Source organism: Sporobolomyces salmoneus, assembly GCF_050403485.1.
Source record: "Sporobolomyces salmoneus JCM6883 DNA, S_salmoneus_JCM6883_v1_ctg14, whole genome shotgun sequence".
NCBI lineage: Eukaryota > Fungi > Basidiomycota > Microbotryomycetes > Sporidiobolales > Sporidiobolaceae > Sporobolomyces > Sporobolomyces salmoneus.
This window is the reverse complement of record NW_027481149.1, coordinates 142,629-160,481: the sequence shown is the minus strand read 5'-3', so window position 1 is coordinate 160,481 and position 17,853 is coordinate 142,629. Positions and strand designations below refer to the sequence as shown.

Sequence of the window (17,853 nt, the reverse complement as noted above, 5' to 3'; positions counted from 1 at the left end):
GTATGATCTGACAGCTTTTCACTTCTCGTTTGTTGATTGTACCGTTATCAAAATACCTTGTCAATGCAGGATTCGCTACAACTTGACTACTACTAGACGTTAAGAGGAGAACAACAGATAGACATCGCCCAAAACCCTAGAAAGAGCTACATGCAACAATTGAGAGGGGACAGCTGCAAGCGCCAGAGAATGGTTTCTAAGAATCGACATGACAGCAAGCAAAGCAGCTCAACCATCTACTGCCTGCGCCTTGCTCTTGCGTCCTCTCGCCGCCTACAGCCACGAAGCAACGACATTAGCTACGCGATACCGAAAGATCAAGGAGAAGCTTGAAAGGACTCACCGAGCTCACTCCCCTTCTTGTGCTTTTCCAACCCTCCTTTCGACTCCAATCCAGCTCCATTCGCTATTTTCACGCTACTAGCATTGAACTTCTCCTCAAAACCAGTCTCGAATAGATCACTCAGTAGAACAAAGTGACTCGTTTGAGTCGGGGTCGCTAAACAATGCGGGTAGACCTCTTCGTCCTCCGTCGGCTTGATCTCGTCTTTATCCGACATTGTTGGAGAAGTAGGCGATATGAGGGGAGGCGAAGAAGCAGGCGAGGATTCAGTCGGAGAAGACGAGAGGGGGAGAAAATTCGAGGGAGTAACGAGAGGAGGAGATGCGCAGTAAGGAGGTGGGTTTGATCGAGGTGGCTTCGAGGATGAGGAGGAGGAGGAAGGAAACGGGACGGGAGAGAGGTCGAGAGGTTTCGGAGGGGCTTTACGAGGCGAGGCAGAGGAGGAGTTTGAGAGAGTCCGTGAGCGGGAACGAGGGGAGATTTGTGAGGAGGAGGGGAGAAGAAGAGGAGGGACGTCGAGGTACTGAGTCGTCATGTTGGAGGGTCTTGACGAGAGTCTGAGCGCGAGGATGAGGGAGTTGAAGGGCGAAGGACGAGGGAGGGAAGATCCGAGCGCGACGAGTGAGACTGTCGATGTACGAGAGATCCGGTCGTCGAAAAGGGGCCGACTAGAGGAGAGGCGCGAGTGTGAGGAGGAGAGAAAAGTCGAAGAATGAGCCTTGATCCGGGTTTCTACTTTCGCTGGAATCTTCCCTCGTGTTCTCCTTCTCTTTGTTCTTCCTTCCAAAGACCACCCAATCGAGACGAGGACAAAATCGAGGAAGAAGAGAGAGAAATTGATCGTACCGAACCAGCCGAACTTCCGCAAGCGAAAACCTGAAATAAGGTTACTCGTTTCGTCGAAAACTTCTCGCGTGTCAGCGCAGGGCCGGATCCTACCTAGTTTTTCCACGAGACGAGAGCGATCGATCTGTCGTCGAAGCGAGAACAATGGGCAAGGATGAAAGTTTGTCGACAAAGGGAGGTCAGCGCGACGCGAGGTGACGATGGTGAGAAGTCACGCTTTCGTCGTCGCTGGCAGAAGCCAAGGGGCAGCGGCTTCGTCGGTCTGCTCGAGTTGGAGCAGGAAAGGTTCCGGAGTGATTGGGGAGCTTTCGACGACGCCAGGACACGAATCACTTGCGAGGGTCAGAACAAAGGGAAAGTAAACCCTGCGAAGTCGAGCAAGCTGCGACTTACCGAGCCTCAATAGACCGACGAGGTGGAGGCAGACGATCGTCGAATGCAAGAGGCCTCGCGAGTTGTCGGAAGCGAGAGGATGTCTTTTCGGCGGAGTGAAAGAGACGTCGAAAGGCGACAAGGACGTGGCTGATGGGTTACATGGGCAGGTTGATCACATTTTAGTGCACAAAAAGCTGTGAGGGAGTAAGGCATCGACATAGTCAGCTCATCTGAGCAGAAACGAGTTGAGCAAAATCGAACATCGAAAATCGTCTCACCAAGAGTAAAGTTACAACACGACGAGCTGGCGAGAATGACAACATGTAGAGCAAATCCATATACCCAAGGCACGCCCTCCTTCACAGTAATCGTTGCACTCAGCAACATCCTCCTTTGCCGCCGTTCGCACTGGATCGAATATCAAGTGAGGAAGGGATTATCGAATTCCTGTTCGCCTTGTTAGATGCCGCTTTCGCTTTGAGGTTCTTCTGCTGAATCTCGTGTACCAACCGTGTGAGAGTGTTGAAAGCCTTTTCCAGTCGAGTGAAGCAAAAAGTCAGTTTAGTGGAGATTTCGAAAAATCGATGAAAGAGAGATTTCTCGCCTCGTCTACACCTTCCCCATTCTTTGCACTACACTCGACATATCCTGCCAATCCTTCCTGTCTAACAAACTCCTCCGCTTCTTCTCTCGTAACTTCCCTCTTCTCTCCACTCGCATTCTCCTCTCCCTCCTTCACGTCCCCTTTATTCCCCACGACCAAGATCAGTAGATCTTCTTCCCCCCAACTTCTCAGATCATTCAACCACGATTTCAAGTTGTGGAAACTCTGATGCGAAGTCAACGAGAAACAGAGTAATGCTCCTCCGGCTCCTCGGTAGTAGGATCGAGTGATCGCGCGGAAGGATTCTTGACCCGCTGTGTCCCAGATTTGGGTCTTGATTCGTGTGCCGTCTTCGTTTTCGACGTTGCGGGAACCGAATTCAACTCCGATAGCTGTCGAGAATGAGCGAACGAGTCAGCTGTGAATTTCGAGAACTTCCTCTACGGCTCCGGGGAGGGCCATGGGCTGCGCAACCCACAGCATCTACGCTCTCGAGAGCCTCACAGCGAAGAGAGCCAACTCACTCGGCTCGGAATGTTCGAGGAACCGTTTATCAGTCAATCTAACCAGCAGACTCGATTTCCCCGTTGCTGCATCTCCCAATAATATTTGTTTCTGGATCTGTGCATCGTAACGAGCGAGAGGTGAACGCTGTTTGATGAAGAGGCGGGAGGGGAGGAAAGGAAATGACGAACGTATTGCCAATCCGCCATCAAGAAGCTAAGAGGTCGGGCTGCTGTACTGTAGATTCGTCGCTGGTTGGATGACCTGTATATGAGAGGTTGCGGGCGAAATGCGGTGAAGCGTTGTGGAGCAAGGTTGAAAGTTTCAAAGTTGACCCGAACTCGCCTCTCTGCAGAGTAAATCACAAAATCTCAGACCCGGTTGCGTAGGACTCTCGCTAGAATGCAGACAGAGCTCTCTCAGGAAATTAAACACTAAACATGCGTTTATTCGAAACTTTCGATAACCATTTCTCATTTTACTAACCCTCCCGATCTATAATCCTCCCATCTCCTACGCTCTACACTCCCATCCTATCTGCTACCTTAGTGTTGAGCTTCCGTAGGGGGAACGATCCACTCCTATACACAAGAAAATCGAAAGATTTCTTGATCGTTCAGTTTCCCTCTCAACTCACGACGACGAGTTACGAAGAGAATACTTACAGCAGTCGAGGGCTTTCCAGCTTCCCATTTTTGGTATTTGAGGGTAACGACACCACGCTTCTCGGCGGCTACTCGTTGTTCCTCCTTGAGGGCTTGACGGGTAGCGCGAGCGGCGACTTGGATGTACTTGTTGAAGCTGGACGTCGTCACGTTTGTTCAGTCATCGCGAGTGGTGTATTTGCGTGCAGAGTTGAGTGCGTAGTATGGGTGTGGGAGCCGAGAGATGAGGGTTTGACGAGTTGTTGAGGAGTCGAGATGAAGTAGTTCCGAGGGCGATTCAGCGGCGATGATGAAACATTTGAAGTTATTCGAGGTGATATAGATGGCCGGCAAGGGTTCAGAGATGTGTCGAAGAGTGGTAGATCAAGGATTGGTGAGAGAGATGAATTGAGGAAGACAAGTCCGTCAGTATCGACCCCGCGCGTCTCGGAGACGGTAGAGATAGCTCATGGAGACTCACGTAAGGGTTCCGCGCCACGACATTTTTAAGGAATTAGAGGATGGAGTGAGAGAAGAGAGAGAGCGTTTCTATTCGTCAATAATTCAAGTTCTCTCTCGACTCACTTTCGACTATTCGCAACCCAGAGAAGGAAGCTAGAGATGCTAGGATGGTCTACACAAATAGGTAACAAGTTATTGTGAGTCCCTCCTCTCCTCTCTTCTTTCTTTTGACGATACCCCACCTACCCTCTCCTTGCTGACTCTCCACTCTCTGTTCCTTCTGTATGTAGCGGACAAGATCCCAAGTTGGAATTCAGGAAACCGGGACAAGGGGCGGATCTACTGGCACGCTCAAGGGTGAGCACGTTTCGACTCTCGTCGTTCGCAAACGCAACTTCGTTCTCATTCTCCCTCTTCCTGCTCGTTCGGACTCTAGACGATTCCGCTAGACGGTGAGTCGCTTCCCTGTTCCAGGACTTGCATTCTTTCAAGCTGATATGCTGATCTTGTTTTCTCGCAGATCCGTACTGGAATCAAGTAAAACTCCCTCCTCCCTACTCCCGCGAGCTTGAGTCGGATAACACTGAATCATGAATCGGTTTGCAGTACCTTACGCTGCTCGACTCCCCCTCTGATGTGATCTACCTCCTCCCGACCTCAATCCTGCTCAAAACTCTGGAACAAAACCCACAAAACCTAATCTCCCTCCTCTCGTTCACGACGAACCATCTCTTCCGATCCCTCAAAGGAACGTCAACGAGTGCTAGAAGAGACGGATGGAACAAGGAAGTGTTGAACTGTGTTAGGGTTCTGACGAGGTTGATCCCGCTGTTGTTGGGACCGAGGAATGGAGGAACGGATCAGGTTGAGGAGGAATTGTTCTGGAAGAAACAGAGAACGCCAGTACAGAGGAGGAAACAGAGTAGTACTGAAAGTGGGCAGAAGGAACCGGAAGAGGAGGAACAAGGTCAATTCGTTTTAGAGGACGAAGATGAGGAAGACGACGAACGAGATCCTCTGACGAATGCGGCTGCATCGACTTCGACACCTGCTCGCGCTCAAGAATCTACCCGGGAGGAGGAGGGATACGAAGAATCACCTTGTCTCGCCGAACGATTGATTGCGAGTTTGATCAATCTGTTATTCGTGCCCGGATTAACCCTCTCTCCCGACTTGGGATCCTCAAATGACTCTCTCGTGACCTATTCGATCTGGTGCGCCCCCTCTCCTGATTGCCGTCTCTCTCTGTCTCAGCCGTCTCTTCGGGCAAAACTGACTGGTCCGTCTCGCTTCTCGTGTCTTTCGCTCTCAGGGAACCCGGTATCGCATCCCCCTTCCCTTCCACCCCATCTCCCTCAACTCCTAACTATCTCCTCTCGAACCGTTTCGAAATCCTCCGACTCCTAACTCTCCTAATTTCGCTCCCATCCCTCTTGACTCCTCCTCATCTCTACCCTTCAATCCCAAATCAGTTCCGACAATCACTCGTAACCGGTCAAGCTCTGAAGAACAGCTCATCAACCGGTCAACGTGGAGAAGGGAACGAAAAGAATGTGATTTTATGCTTGTTATGCAGTTTGATCAATACTGCTTGTGCCGCCGGTCGGGACGATTCGAAAAACTCGACAGCCTCATCGTCAGGAGGAGGAGGTACGGACGAAGGAATTGGAGGGGGATTCAGAGCTAGTGCGGCGAGACTCGCAGCGGAAGCAGCGAAACGAACTCAAGATGTCGCGCTCGGAACTGTCGGAGTCAACGGGTCGTCAACAAGTGGTCTTGGAGGAGGAGGAGGGGGGGAGGACGTGAGAGATTTGTTGGTTGGGAATTGTTTACAATTCTTGGGGAACGTTTTGATCGATCACGCTTTGACGAGCGACGACTCAGCTACAGCAGCGGCGAAGGAGATCAACTTGTTCGAGTTCTACTTGTCGAAACTGCACCGAAAGGAGGATTTCGATTTCCTCTTATCGGGACTCTTATCACACATCTACAACGCTCTCCTCCCTCCTTCGTCTTCCTTCTTACCGATTCCGATCCCATTCTCGATACTCAAGAATCCTCTCGACTCTCTCAACAACCCAGACATCGGAGGAGGTAACGGAGGGAAATTGAAATCGTCAGGATGGACGACTGAAGCTTTGACCGTCCTGTGGAGGTTGGTTGAGAAGAACAAGAAGTTCTGTCAGTGGTTAATTAGGGAGAAGGGAGATGGCGGGAGTGGGAAATGGGGAGAAGTGGTCGCGTTGTTGGAGATTGTGAGGAATGAATGGAGAGGAGATGAAAGTGAGTTCGGCATCGCGTCATCTCTCTGCAGTCTGAGCACTGACTTGAAATGATTTGTTTCTCTCAGCACAAATCGGATTGGTTCGATTGAGCTCGTTCTTGATTCAAACGTTGACGGCGGAAACGGCGATTTTGGCTTCGACTTCCGATCAACATTCAATCTCGCTCAAACAAGTCTTGAACAATCCGATTGAGCAAGGCTCGTCGAATAGAAAATTGAGGGAACTAGTCAGAAGGCAGTGTGCGAGCCACGGAATCGGAGGAGGTGGAGAAGATGGGTCTTCTACCGTCACTTTGATCGAGTTCCTTATCGTGCGCTTCTCCTCCTTCCTTTCAATCTTGCTGGACAGTCTCTGATCATGTCATTTGATCGAACAGACTAGCGCTCATTCCCTCATTCTATCCCCCTCGACGAACAAATCCGGAAGACTCTCGACTTTGTACCCTTCAATCATTCTTTCGATCGACAACCTCTCGCCTTACATCGTTGAACTCAGCGGCGATGCGAGTACTCGACTCGTCAGGATCTGGCTAGCTTTCTCAGCTCCTTCGTGGGTACTCATGGAGGAGGGAAATCCTCGTTTGATTTACTGTGAATCGTCTCCCATTCTTCCCATTGACTTTCGCGCTGACTTGTGAATCGACATAGATCTCCTCGAAACGTTCAACAACATCCTTTACCACAACCTTTCGCTCAACTCTCGATTCGTTTACGCTCTCCTGCAAACTCACAAACGTTTCGAGCTGCTATCGCAATTCACCCTCGAGTTGGGAGTCTCAGAAGCTCGTCGACTCCGAGCTGAACGCAGGAAGAAACAATTGCAACAGTCCTCGTCGAATCTCGAATCGGTAAAAGAAGGGGAAGTAAGCACGACGACGAGTCCCTCACGAATCTCGACAATGCCTTCAGCCTCGCCTAGATTGAGCGTCTCATCAGTGACTTCGGGAGGACCGCTAAGCCCTGCAAGATCTCGAAACAGTTCTTTCGGGACGCTAGAAGAAGAGGTTCAAGTGTCTGAGAAAGCGGCAGGGAAAAGGAGAGAAAGGAGTTTGAGCTCGACGCTGGGAACATTCAATATGTCTGAATTGAGTCTGAACGAATCAGTCATGACCACCACGACGTCGGAAGAAGGTCAATTCGTAGGGAAGAACGGCTTCGTTCCGACTGAATCATGGGTCTCGAGTTGGCGAGAAGGGTGAGTGAACCATCTTTTCGCTTTTCTCTATTGCTCTCGACTAAAACCTCGACTGTCTAGTCTCCCTCTCGATCCAATCTTGATCCTCATTTCCGAACTTCTACCCCAAATCTCAGACTGTCCAACTCGAACAACCGCTCTCGACGTGATCCTTTCCTCTTCACCTCAAATCCTTCCCTTTCTCCCTCCTTGTCCGACTCCTCCGAAACCTCGAAGGTTCCTCCTCTCTCCGCCATTGCAAACTTGGCTCGCATCGACTCTGTATGGGAAAATCTACTTGTCACATCTGGATTTCCTGAGGGAAGTCGTTCCAGTTCAGTTGTTTGCGATTCAACAAGCTCCGAACTCGAGCGGAATGATGAGGAGAAGGACGAGTGGTGGATTGGGATTGGAGCGAACGGTAGAAGGTGTTGGAGAATTCGCGAGAGGAGTCCTCGGCAGGGTCGGGGGAGGAGCAAGATAGAATTTCACTCTCGTCCCGTTTTCTTTCGTCCCTTGTTGTTGAGCTTGCAATCCCTCTCTCGGGCAAAGAATCATTTCGTCGTATTGGTCGTGAGGGTATGAAAATTGCGAGTGAACGAATAACAAGGAAAGATACGGATAACTGCGAGAGCGTGAGGGTTTTTGTCGTAGTATGTCTAGTCGTAGAGATTCCAGCTCTGCGAACGATCGAACCAGTGTCGTCAATCTCAGCACAACCAGTTTGAGAAAATGAATGGAGATTCACCTGTCTCCATTTCCTTCCAACGAGGTCTTTCGCAGGACCCTCGATACCCCAAGCGCACATTTTGAAGAACCAGAAAGTTCCAACGATACTACCCGCGACGATCGCAAAGATTCCGACTTTCGTGCGGTCTGTGAATCGGCGAGATTTGAAGAAGAAATGATCGAGGAGAACTCCGACCATCAAAACTGAAAACCAAAGAGTCGGCAACTGGAATCGAGAAATATATCAGTCTCTGCTTTGTAAGAGTGGGTTCGGGATACGCACATAGTGATGAAGATAGGTAACTCGACCCATGATCAGGAAAGGAACTGCGAGAAATCACTCGTGAGCTTGAGGAGTAGAATCAAACAGAACAGGAGAACTCACGATAATGGAAAGCCCAGCCTCCGAAAGCAATCTTCGATAGATACAAGAAGTGATTCCATTCGCCTAACGTGAACATCAACAGGGAGTCAGTCTCCATAAATGACCGAAATGCGAGATCGACTGACCAGGAGCGAAATCGTTGATTTTTCGTTGGAACCTCATCAGATGCCACATGAGAGTGAAGACCCAAATGATCAAGCTCGCGCTACCCATCCACCACACGATCGCGTTCCCGACGAGGTAATACTTGATTCCGAAATCTTGCCAGCCGTTCATCCTCATTCCGTTCCAGAGGAAGGGCCAATCGAAGGGTTCCGAAGCGATCGTGTCTTCTTTGTCGGCGTCGGGTACGAGAGCGTTGTTCGAGGTCATCATGGCGACGTTGAGATGCCAGAAATCACGAAGGAAAGGAGAGCGATAGAGTTTTTGGTTACCGGAGGGTACTATCGCGGGAAGGTCGAGGTTAGCGGTTACTCGCTGCAGGAGACTGAATGAGGGAGAGCGTACGTCGATCGTTCCAGTGAGATTCAATGTTCCAGTAAGTGTGTTCATCTTTCGGATTGTTCTCCTTGTCGCAGCTAACCTCGACTTGCTTGAATCCCCATTGCGGTAGAACAGCGTTCGCCGCCCTCAAGTAACATCCACTGTTGAGATGTCTGAATCTCAACCTCGTCGAGAGTGAATGAATCCGATCGAATTTGTTTCGCGCTCCTCGGAGGAAGTCATCGACGACTTCGACGGACCAGTAATCGTTTGAATCTCCGACCGTAGCGTTTCCGTAGCAAGATACTTCGTTTGCGAGTTTCGTAACGGGAGCTGCGATCGAATGAGAGTGTAAATTGCGACCGGTCGAAGAGTGAACGAGTCGAAGAGTGTCGCCGTGTCGAAGGTAGACGAGATCTCCGTTCGGGTCGATCGGATCTGCTTCCCAGGTTGGAGTGACGGTCCACTCGTTGTTCTCGTCCTTGTAGTGGTAGCAGGTGACTTGTTGTTGTTGAGAACCGACGGGGTAGGTCTGAACGTGAGAATGGAGCAATCCTCCTCCATATCCCATATTCTTCAACGTCAAGCGAGAGCCGAAAGCGGGTTCTATACATCAGAGTGTAAGTCGACCGCAGCGAAAGAGGGCAGGCGGGAAAGAGACGGACCGAGAGGGTTCTGAGCGAAATCATTTCCTCTCAAATGAGCTTGGAACAAACTACTCATCTGAGAGTCACCGGGTCCGGAATGATTGAGAATGAGGAAGTGAAGCTTGAAGGTGAGAGCGTAGACGCAGAACGGAATGACGATCAGGCAGAGAATTCGAGCGATCCAGTGACGAACGTAAGTGCGCTGCGAACGACAGTGAATGGGTCAGTATGAAAGGTCGTGTGAAGTTAGCGAGAGCGAAAGGGACGGACGAAGCCCATTCGGAGGTCACCAAACTTGTTCCAGAGATCCTCGATCGTGTAAATTCCGACGAGAGCGGTGACGAAGAGTCCAACCCATTTCACTCTACGGCGACGCATTTCATCAGCATGAGCGGGGAGTGAAGAGGGTCGGTAGAGACTCACGATGCGACGCAGCCGATCGAGATACCGGTCAATGTGAGGAAGATCCACCATTCCTCCTCGAAAGGTCTGAGCGAAAGATGGTGGTTAGCTCTGTCCCGGATGGACACGCACTGCGAGACGATAGCTCACCTTCTCTGCTGGTTGTTGAAGCAGGCGAGGAAGTAGACGGTCGTGAAAGTGAAAAACAGCAGCATCGAATCGAGAAGAATGAATCGAGAAATGACGAGCCAAGCGATATCTAGTTCGCGCTCAACAGCATCAGTTCTGTTTGCTGGACTCTCAACGAGGGCAGACGAGGACAAACCGCATAAGACCATGAGAGTAACGATATGTCTACCCCATTTACTCATTCTCAACTCGACAGCGGTTCCCCATGCGAGAGGGACCATGGCGATTCCGGGGAGGGCGAGCATGATCCTCATCGCCCTGAACGGTACGTGGTCTGGGTAAACGGCACCCGAAGGGAAATCGAAAGATCCATCGAATCCTGCGATCGCTCCTGAAAGTCCGACCAACATCTTTCCCAACGGAGGGTGCACCTTAGCTCACGGCGGGGGAGTCAGTGATGCCGTAGTGAGAATGTGTGGAGAGGCTGTGAGCTCACATCGAAGAAGAATGTTCGGTTGAGGTAATACGCTCCGAATTTTCCGAAATGAGCCTGCGAAATACTGATTTGTCAGTCGGATGCTCGTGTACACTACAGCTACAGTACTTTGTACTCACCTCGTCCCAGACTACCGTGTTATTCGCTCCGATTCGATACAGTCGAGTGAAGAGAGCGAGAATTGTGTAGATGATCAAAGGAATTTGTGCTCTCAAATCTGCTAAAACTTCCCGCAATACGGCTCCCTGTAATGTACGAGTGTCAGACAGGTGTTGCTTCGTGCGATCTCCAAGCGAACGCGTATGCGCTTCTACCGAAGGAGAGCACCGCCTTGCAAGAGAGAAAGTGAAAACTCACCCAAGTGACCTTGCTCGGTTCTTTGATAAGTTTATCCCATTTGTTCGTAGTCCTCGTTCCGTTCTGTGCGTTTCCTCCATTCGCGAGGAACTCCTTACGAGTCTCCGGTATTCTCCCTTCCATCCCGATCCCGCTCGTCGGCCACAACGCTTCCTTTTCTCCTTTGTCTTTGTCGTCTTCCGAGTCTGTAACATCATTCTCTGTGCTTGATAGGTTCGTCACTCCGCCCGTGCCTCTCCGTCTCGCTGTTGAACTATCGACGACTTCCATTCCTGCGTCTGACGTTTGCTTATTGTGCGAGTTCGAACGCGGTGCCGAATACAGTGGTAATCCTTGAGGTCTAGGCGCGTAAGGATCCGAGGAGGGAGAGGGTGGTGAAGGACTGCGAGAACGAGAGGAAGCGACTCCTGCGCGAAGATTCAATGGGGAGAGGGTAGAGGGACTCGTTGGTCGACGGAAGGTCATAGAGGTCGAACCTAACGCTGTCTCACTTGTCGCAGGTCGAGGTTGAGGGGGGACGTGTCGCGAGTCGGCGCAACGAAAGAAAGAGCGCAACACGTCAGACATTTCTCTTTCTCCTTGCTTGCAGTTCCAGCGCTCCTGATACATCAGGATGACATAGAGAGGTACGGTGACGATAGCAGCAAAGCGCAGTACTATTGAGACGAATTACTTGGATTTATATTTGTTCATTTCAGCTCCTTATGCTCCAAAGGTGGTATAGCCACGGGGGTAAGGTCCTGTAAGCGACATCGAGTATACTCGGTCCGTAATGGAAACGTGGAAGCATGCGAGAAGAGCGATAAATTCCCAAATTCCGCGGAGGTAATATGAGCTCGGGCGCAATCTCGCGCCGAGCTTCTTCGGTCTCGTATGGTGCTTCTCTGGTTTTCTACGCTTTTGTGCTACGCTATGAACCTTGCTCGGCCGGGCAGGAGGAGCTGGGTGAGCAACAGGATGCTCTCCGGCCAGGTTTCGCAAGATATTGATCGGAATGATTTTGGTGATTCGACTCTTCTTGTACATATCAGGGTAATTCCGGCACTGCACAAGACGCAGCCTTCGTGTGCCGGTACAGGCAGTGGACGCCAGAGGCGAGAGCCAGACATCTTCTGTCCTTAGGAGGGGGGTCGGAGTAACGAGTGGAACCTGCGTACTGCATTGTACGTGGCGGGACCGAGGGGCGGGGAGGGTACCTCTCGCCGGCAAAAGGGGCAAAAGAGGAAGGCCACTGCGAGATTTGAACTCGCGCACGCAAAGCGTATTAGATAGGCTAACAACTACTGTTACACGGCTGGTTATTCAAGTCTAACTCCTTAACCACTCGGACAAATGGCCTGTTCGATGAGAGAGGGTGGGAGGATGCAAAACAGAAACCGAAGTGTTGGCGAACGTTTTCAAATTTTCCATTTTTTGTGCGCAATCACCCGATTTCGTCGAGCTGTGAGCCCCGTCATCACGTAGGGTATGAGGGTCGTGGTACTCAACGGACCTCTGACTGCAGGAGAGGTGTATGCTTGTATCGAGCTTTTCTCTCAAGTTTTCACCTTTTCACTTTCGCCTCTCTAGTTCTGCCTCCAGCTCCAGAGTCATTGAGAGTCCTTCACTCCAGAGGGAGCTACTACTAGCCAGAGGATACCTAGGCCAAGCCACTAGCAAGTCAGGCTCAGTCAAGTCACCTTGCTTGGACATTGTCTCGCACGGCTTTTACACGGTAGCCTTCTTCCGGTCCCAGAACACTCATGCTGCTGTTCCACGGCTGGCTTCATCGTCTAACTCCTTAGACCACTCGGACAAATGGCCTGTTTGATGAGAGAGGGTGGGAGGATGCAAAACAGGAACCGAAGTGTTGGCGAACGTTTTCAAATTTTCCATTTTTTGTGCGCAATCACCCGATTTCGTCGAGCTGTGAGCCCCGTCATCACGTAGGGTATGAGGGTCGTGGTACTCAACGGACCTCTGACTGCAGGAGAGGTGTATGCTTGTATCGAGCTTTTCTCTCAAGTTTTCACCTTTTCACTTTCGCCTCTCTAGTTCTGCCTCCAGCTCCAGAGTCATTGAGAGTCCTTCACTTCAGAGGGAGCTACTACTAGCCAGAGGATACCTAGGCCAAGCCACTAGCAAGTCAGGCTCAGTCAAGTCACCTTGCTTGGACATTGTCTCGCACGGCTTTTACACGGTAGCCTTCTTCCGGTCCCAGAACACTCATGCTGCTGTTCCACGGCTGGCTTCATCGTCTAACTCCTTAGACCACTCGGACAAATGGCCTGTTTGATGAGAGAGGGTGGGAGGATGCAAAACAGGAATCGAAGTGTTGGCGAACGTTTTCAAATTTTCCATTTTTTGTGCGCAATCACCCGATTTCGTCGAGCTGTGAGCCCCGTCATCACGTAGGGTATGAGGGTCGTGGTACTCAACGGACCTCTGACTGCAGGAGAGATGTATTTCTGTATCGAGCTTATCCATTCGACATTTTAGCAGTTGTGTTTTCGTTCAAACTCCTCCTCAATCAGTACCTCCTTGTTCGCTGGAAGATCACTCTCTCTATTAAGAGCGATAACCTGGATCTGCGTCTGCTCGAGTCCATGATCACCGTCTCATCAGAGCAAGAGCAGAAGCGAGTCGTACCGTTGCAAGCCGCCAGATTGCCTTTGAGATATGGCGCGATTGTTGCTCGAAGACCACCACGCCAAAGGAGAAGATTTACCGACCATGTCAAGGAGACATTCGGGGGAACAAGGGGAAAACCCGCCATTGAACGAGGAGAAGAGGAAGAACAGATGTAGAGCGATTTCACGGGCGCTGCAAGCTGTCGTAGGCGGATCTTCTCCCGAGCAGTAGGTGTGTAGCAAGCTTGATATTGTCGTGAAGTGGTAGGAGAGAGAAGGAGGGACTCGAGGGACGTCTGCAACTCTTTTCCTGCATCCACTCACTTAACACCGCCGAGCCCCTCTGTAGCACGGAGAAACACTCACAACACACCTCAGACTCATACCTACACTCGTTACGCTCTCGAGCGGCTTGAACTCCTCTGTTTCGTCACTCAACTCTCTTCATCTACAACTTCGAATCTTCTTCGACACTCCTCTCTGAGCGATCAACGAAGTAGCTAGCGAGGGTCGGAGGACTGGTGACGGGAATCTGAGAGGGGACGAAATCGCTACTCAGTGAGTCCGCACGAACCTTCTGCCACGATCGCATCTCCTGCTCTGGACTCGAGTAGAGACTCCTCCCTGGCTCTCTTCCGCGCTGCGACTCTGACATCACGGGCATAAACCACGCTCCTGCATCAACCCTACCGTCACTTGCGCATCTGCGCCGATCACACGTCCTTCTCCTCATCGATTCGTCATGCCGGCTGGTTCTCACTCGCGCAAGTTCGGCCGGGGTGCCATTACGAACTACTGTCCTCACAATACTGTCAAAGAGGGACATTCCTATATCTGGAACGATCCCTTACTTTCGTTCGACAAAGACAAGCTCCCACCGCTCCTCGAGATCCCGACTCCATCACTGGCAAGACAGGCGGTCCGACATCCCTCGTACAGACTCGAGATCGATTTGGGAGGTTCGGATTCGGATGGATCGGGTTCCGGCGACAGTAGCTGGTCGCAGCAGCACGAAGAGGTGTGGAATCGCTACGCCCACGAGTGTCAGTCTTACGAGGTGCTCGAAACCATTGGGGACGCTATTCTCTACAGTTCGATTACTCAGATATTGTGTTGCAAGTTCCCAGCGATGACCTCTGGGCCGTTGTCCGTAAGTTCTCCGAGACTTTCACTTCCACTTTCGATTATTCTGACGAATTTCGATTCTCCAGGATATTCGCAAACGTCTCCTCAGTAACGACACTCTCTCTCATCTCTCGCTCGCATACGGACTTCCCCAGCGCTTGCTTCACAACATCGGCGACCAAACTGCGTCGGGTCAGAAACTCGCCGCGGACCTTTTCGAAGCTCATGTCGGAGGTCTCAGCAAAGATGCTACAATGAACCCTACCCATGTCCACGAGTGGCTCGAACAAGTCTACTCTTTCGAAGTATGGCCTACGCTCGAAAGGACCGCAACTGAGATGGAACAGAGAAAGATGGAACTCGAACTGACGCGTTTGGCTCGCAAACCGGCACCATCTATCGGCGAAGGTGAGGGAGTTTGTAAGCGTCCTATCACATCGGGACATCACTGATTTCTCCTCGGTCCCTCGTAGATCGAGGTTCACAATGGACGTGTCCCCGATGTGACGTTCGCGTCACCAGTGTCCCCCATCACTTCGACGCTATCTACGATACCTTCGATCCGAAGAAGGGATGGCATTGTTCGATCTATCAGGACGGATTATTCCGATCGTGTGGACATGCGGTTGGGAAGCGCGAAGCGACCTTCGTCGCAGCGTTCAACAATGTCAAAACTCTCGACGACGAGCGAGACACCCGCCACTGATCTCACCCTGTTCTTCTCTCTCCTTGTCTTCCTCCTTTGCTTTTTCGTTTCATATGAAATCAGATATTCCTTCTTTTTGTACTTTGACAATGGTAATCCTTTCGATAACGCCCACAGACCAGACCAACTCTTCTCTCTTTCGCTCAGTGTCGACAAAGCCGAAAGAAAAGATACTCGCTAAGAGGCAGGGAATTGTAAACTCCTCCGTCATCGAATCTGAAACGCTGCTCATTTCTCGCTCAAAGGTTTCTCTTCTACTCTTTCTCTACACTCTCCGAATCAATCTTTTCCCCTCCTACCCCATTCGCACTCGACCGTACTCTCCAACTCTCAATCACTCTCGGTCTCACCATCCCCTCCTTCAACCCCGCTCCTTCTCCCGCTTCCTCCCGCGTTCCAGCCAAAGGAGGAACATCGACGACCCTCTCGTAGAACAACAAGAAAGGATTATTCCTCCTCGCTTCCTCGATCGTCGAGACATCGACCGTTTCATCTGAAATTCGATACCATTCCGGTAACCTCCCGTTCGTTCCTGTCGAGTTTGAGAGTTGAGGTGGAGGAGTTGGTCGACGTCGAAATGCGACGTAATGACCGAATGAATGGGAACCGTAGTGAACGACCATTGAGCTCAATCGATAGAGATCTCGAGTCGAGGAAGCAGAGGAAGAAGTTGGGAGAGGAGTGGGATGATCGCAGAAAGGGGAGAGGTCGAGGTATTCGGGAAACGTGACTTGACACGAGTTCTTGATCGGTCCTGAATAACCGTAGTGCGTTGATCGATTCAGGTGGATCAGGAGGATCTCCGGTGTCTGCAGAGACCTCAAATCTGTCAGCTCGCCTTCCGCACGAAGATGAAGAGTATGCGGAAACTTACTCTCGCAATATTGACACTTTTCCCTGCTGCCGTTCCAACTTTCTCCATCTTGATCGCTCCTCCCGATTCACTCTCTAACGGTTTCTCGTAATCTCCCGCATCGACGGTTTCCTGTATTCGATCGACCAATTTCCCAACTTTCCTCTTTCTGTCTTTCCTCGAAGTCGTCATTTTTGTATCTTCCTTCGTCGTCTTCGCTGCTGGTAGATCGAACGAGTTGGCCGAAGGTGGAGTGGAGGAAGAAGGCGGTGGAATGAGGCCTGCGAGACGATCTCTTTGCGATTTGTATTTCTCGAGAGTCGCAGACATTGAACATTTCCGACAGGCGTAGTCGCTCAGTAGGTCGGGTTTCGTATATTCTTGTAGTAGATCATGAATCGAGCAACTCGACTACAAGCGAAGGCGAACGAGACAGAGTTAGCTCGAATGAAAGAGGTTTTCATTCGATATTCGATGAAAATCACTCACGACAGGCGGTACGTTGAGCATCAATAGTTCTTCCCCTTCATGTCTCGTATCCCTCACATATCCACAATTCATGCATTTTATCCTCTGACTCCGCAACCAAAACCACGGATCATTCTTCATCGTCATCGTCATCTCTCTTCTCTTCTTCCCTTTCCCTCCCTGAATCCCTTCGATTCCCAATTCGAATCCATCCTTCTTCAACGTTATCACCTCGTTTAATCCACTTCCGAGCTTGAGATGTTGTTCGTATTGATAGAATCGAGAAAGTTTGATCGATTCTTCTTCGACAGCGTCTCTTATCATGCCCCATAATTCGTGCGCATCTTGCTGTTCACTGCTCCCTAGTAATCTTCTCCTACTCTCACTAGAATCGGCGAGCGCGCTGGCGAGTAAGAGGGGACGGAGAGGTGGAGGACGAGAAGAAGTCGAGGGAGTGTTCAGCGCTGTTAAAGTCGAGTACAGGGCGGAAGTGATGGGTAGAGCGAACGGGGAGGAGAAGGATTCGGAGAGAGTTAGGAGGGAGTCGAGGTAGGTGATCAGGGAGGGGAGTGAAGCCATAGACTATAGGAAACGGAAATGATAATCAGTTTTGTCGGAATCGCTCAATTCGAGAGGTTCTCGCTTACTTGTAGGGTAGCATTGAGGAAGCACAAGTTTCCTGCGGCGTTCAATAGTCCAGGAAAGTGCAATTCTGCCGCGAAGAGAATGAGCCAACTTCGTCGGAAAGAGAATTGGAGCAGAGTACTCACTACCGCTCTCCCAAGCCTCCCTACCTTCCTGCGTATCTACATATCTCCTCCTGATCCCATTCACTCCCTTGCCTTTTGCATTCACTCCACTCGAGCTCCAATCGAGTGATGATGTATTCTTTCCGAACGCTTTTCCACTCAGTAACGAATTGATCGACATCTGAACGAGTTCCTTGAGGTTCTTGTAAGAGTTATTACCGAACGTCAAGAGGTAAACGACGAGGAAGAGGAGGAGGTAGCCGATGAGAGATGAGACGAGCGAAAGAGTCGGAGGAGAGTACGAGGGTTCGTGGGTCGTATGATATTTGTATTGAGAATTGTAGTGATAGTTGGAACTCATACTCGCATCATTGTTGGCGAGAAGCGGGTGAGGTAAAAGGCGAAGAAAGTCAGATTCGTTTCGCAAGCGAAGTCTCTTCAGCAGAGGGAGCACGAAATCTAGGCAGGTTGCGAAAGAG

General features: G+C 50.7%; 6 protein-coding genes across 6 annotated transcripts; 2 read left to right on the top strand and 4 right to left on the bottom strand.

Moving 5' to 3' along the window:
* Window positions 1-196: 196 nt before the first annotated feature.
* On the bottom strand, window positions 197-878 carry JCM6883_000401 (uncharacterized protein; the record flags this gene model as incomplete). The annotated part of the gene is made up of 2 exons (XM_076631063.1): window positions 197-273; window positions 344-878. 2 exons carry the CDS (start codon window positions 876-878, stop codon window positions 197-199), a joined length of 612 nt encoding a protein of 203 aa, XP_076488931.1.
* A 1,063-nt stretch (window positions 879-1,941) lies between these two features.
* JCM6883_000400 (Rab family GTPase) lies at window positions 1,942-2,881 on the bottom strand (the record flags this gene model as incomplete). Its single annotated transcript, XM_076631062.1, has 4 exons — window positions 1,942-2,094; window positions 2,169-2,560; window positions 2,693-2,789; window positions 2,864-2,881. The coding sequence occupies 4 exons, from the start codon at window positions 2,879-2,881 to the stop codon at window positions 1,942-1,944; spliced, it is 660 nt and encodes a 219-aa protein (XP_076488930.1).
* A 1,056-nt stretch (window positions 2,882-3,937) lies between these two features.
* On the top strand, window positions 3,938-7,720 carry JCM6883_000399 (uncharacterized protein; the record flags this gene model as incomplete). Its single annotated transcript, XM_076631061.1, has 10 exons — window positions 3,938-3,975; window positions 4,069-4,135; window positions 4,215-4,230; window positions 4,299-4,315; window positions 4,385-4,992; window positions 5,091-6,061; window positions 6,129-6,373; window positions 6,440-6,653; window positions 6,711-7,257; window positions 7,318-7,720. 10 exons carry the CDS (start codon window positions 3,938-3,940, stop codon window positions 7,718-7,720), a joined length of 3,126 nt encoding a protein of 1,041 aa, XP_076488929.1.
* Window positions 7,721-7,895: 175 nt separating this feature from the next.
* JCM6883_000398 (uncharacterized protein) lies at window positions 7,896-11,329 on the bottom strand (the record flags this gene model as incomplete). The annotated part of the gene is made up of 14 exons (XM_076631060.1): window positions 7,896-7,916; window positions 7,985-8,191; window positions 8,249-8,292; window positions 8,351-8,413; window positions 8,476-8,793; window positions 8,858-9,439; window positions 9,499-9,682; window positions 9,751-9,844; window positions 9,904-9,969; window positions 10,033-10,141; window positions 10,208-10,442; window positions 10,508-10,561; window positions 10,627-10,752; window positions 10,865-11,329. The coding sequence occupies 14 exons, from the start codon at window positions 11,327-11,329 to the stop codon at window positions 7,896-7,898; spliced, it is 2,568 nt and encodes an 855-aa protein (XP_076488928.1).
* Window positions 11,330-14,215: 2,886 nt separating this feature from the next.
* Window positions 14,216-15,304, top strand: JCM6883_000397 (ribonuclease III domain-containing protein; the record flags this gene model as incomplete). Its single annotated transcript, XM_076631059.1, has 3 exons — window positions 14,216-14,623; window positions 14,685-15,006; window positions 15,072-15,304. The coding sequence occupies 3 exons, from the start codon at window positions 14,216-14,218 to the stop codon at window positions 15,302-15,304; spliced, it is 963 nt and encodes a 320-aa protein (XP_076488927.1).
* A 254-nt stretch (window positions 15,305-15,558) lies between these two features.
* On the bottom strand, window positions 15,559-17,735 carry JCM6883_000396 (ubiquitin carboxyl-terminal hydrolase; the record flags this gene model as incomplete). Its single annotated transcript, XM_076631058.1, has 5 exons — window positions 15,559-16,113; window positions 16,179-16,568; window positions 16,647-17,207; window positions 17,273-17,337; window positions 17,396-17,735. The coding sequence occupies 5 exons, from the start codon at window positions 17,733-17,735 to the stop codon at window positions 15,559-15,561; spliced, it is 1,911 nt and encodes a 636-aa protein (XP_076488926.1).
* Window positions 17,736-17,853: the final 118 nt, after the last annotated feature.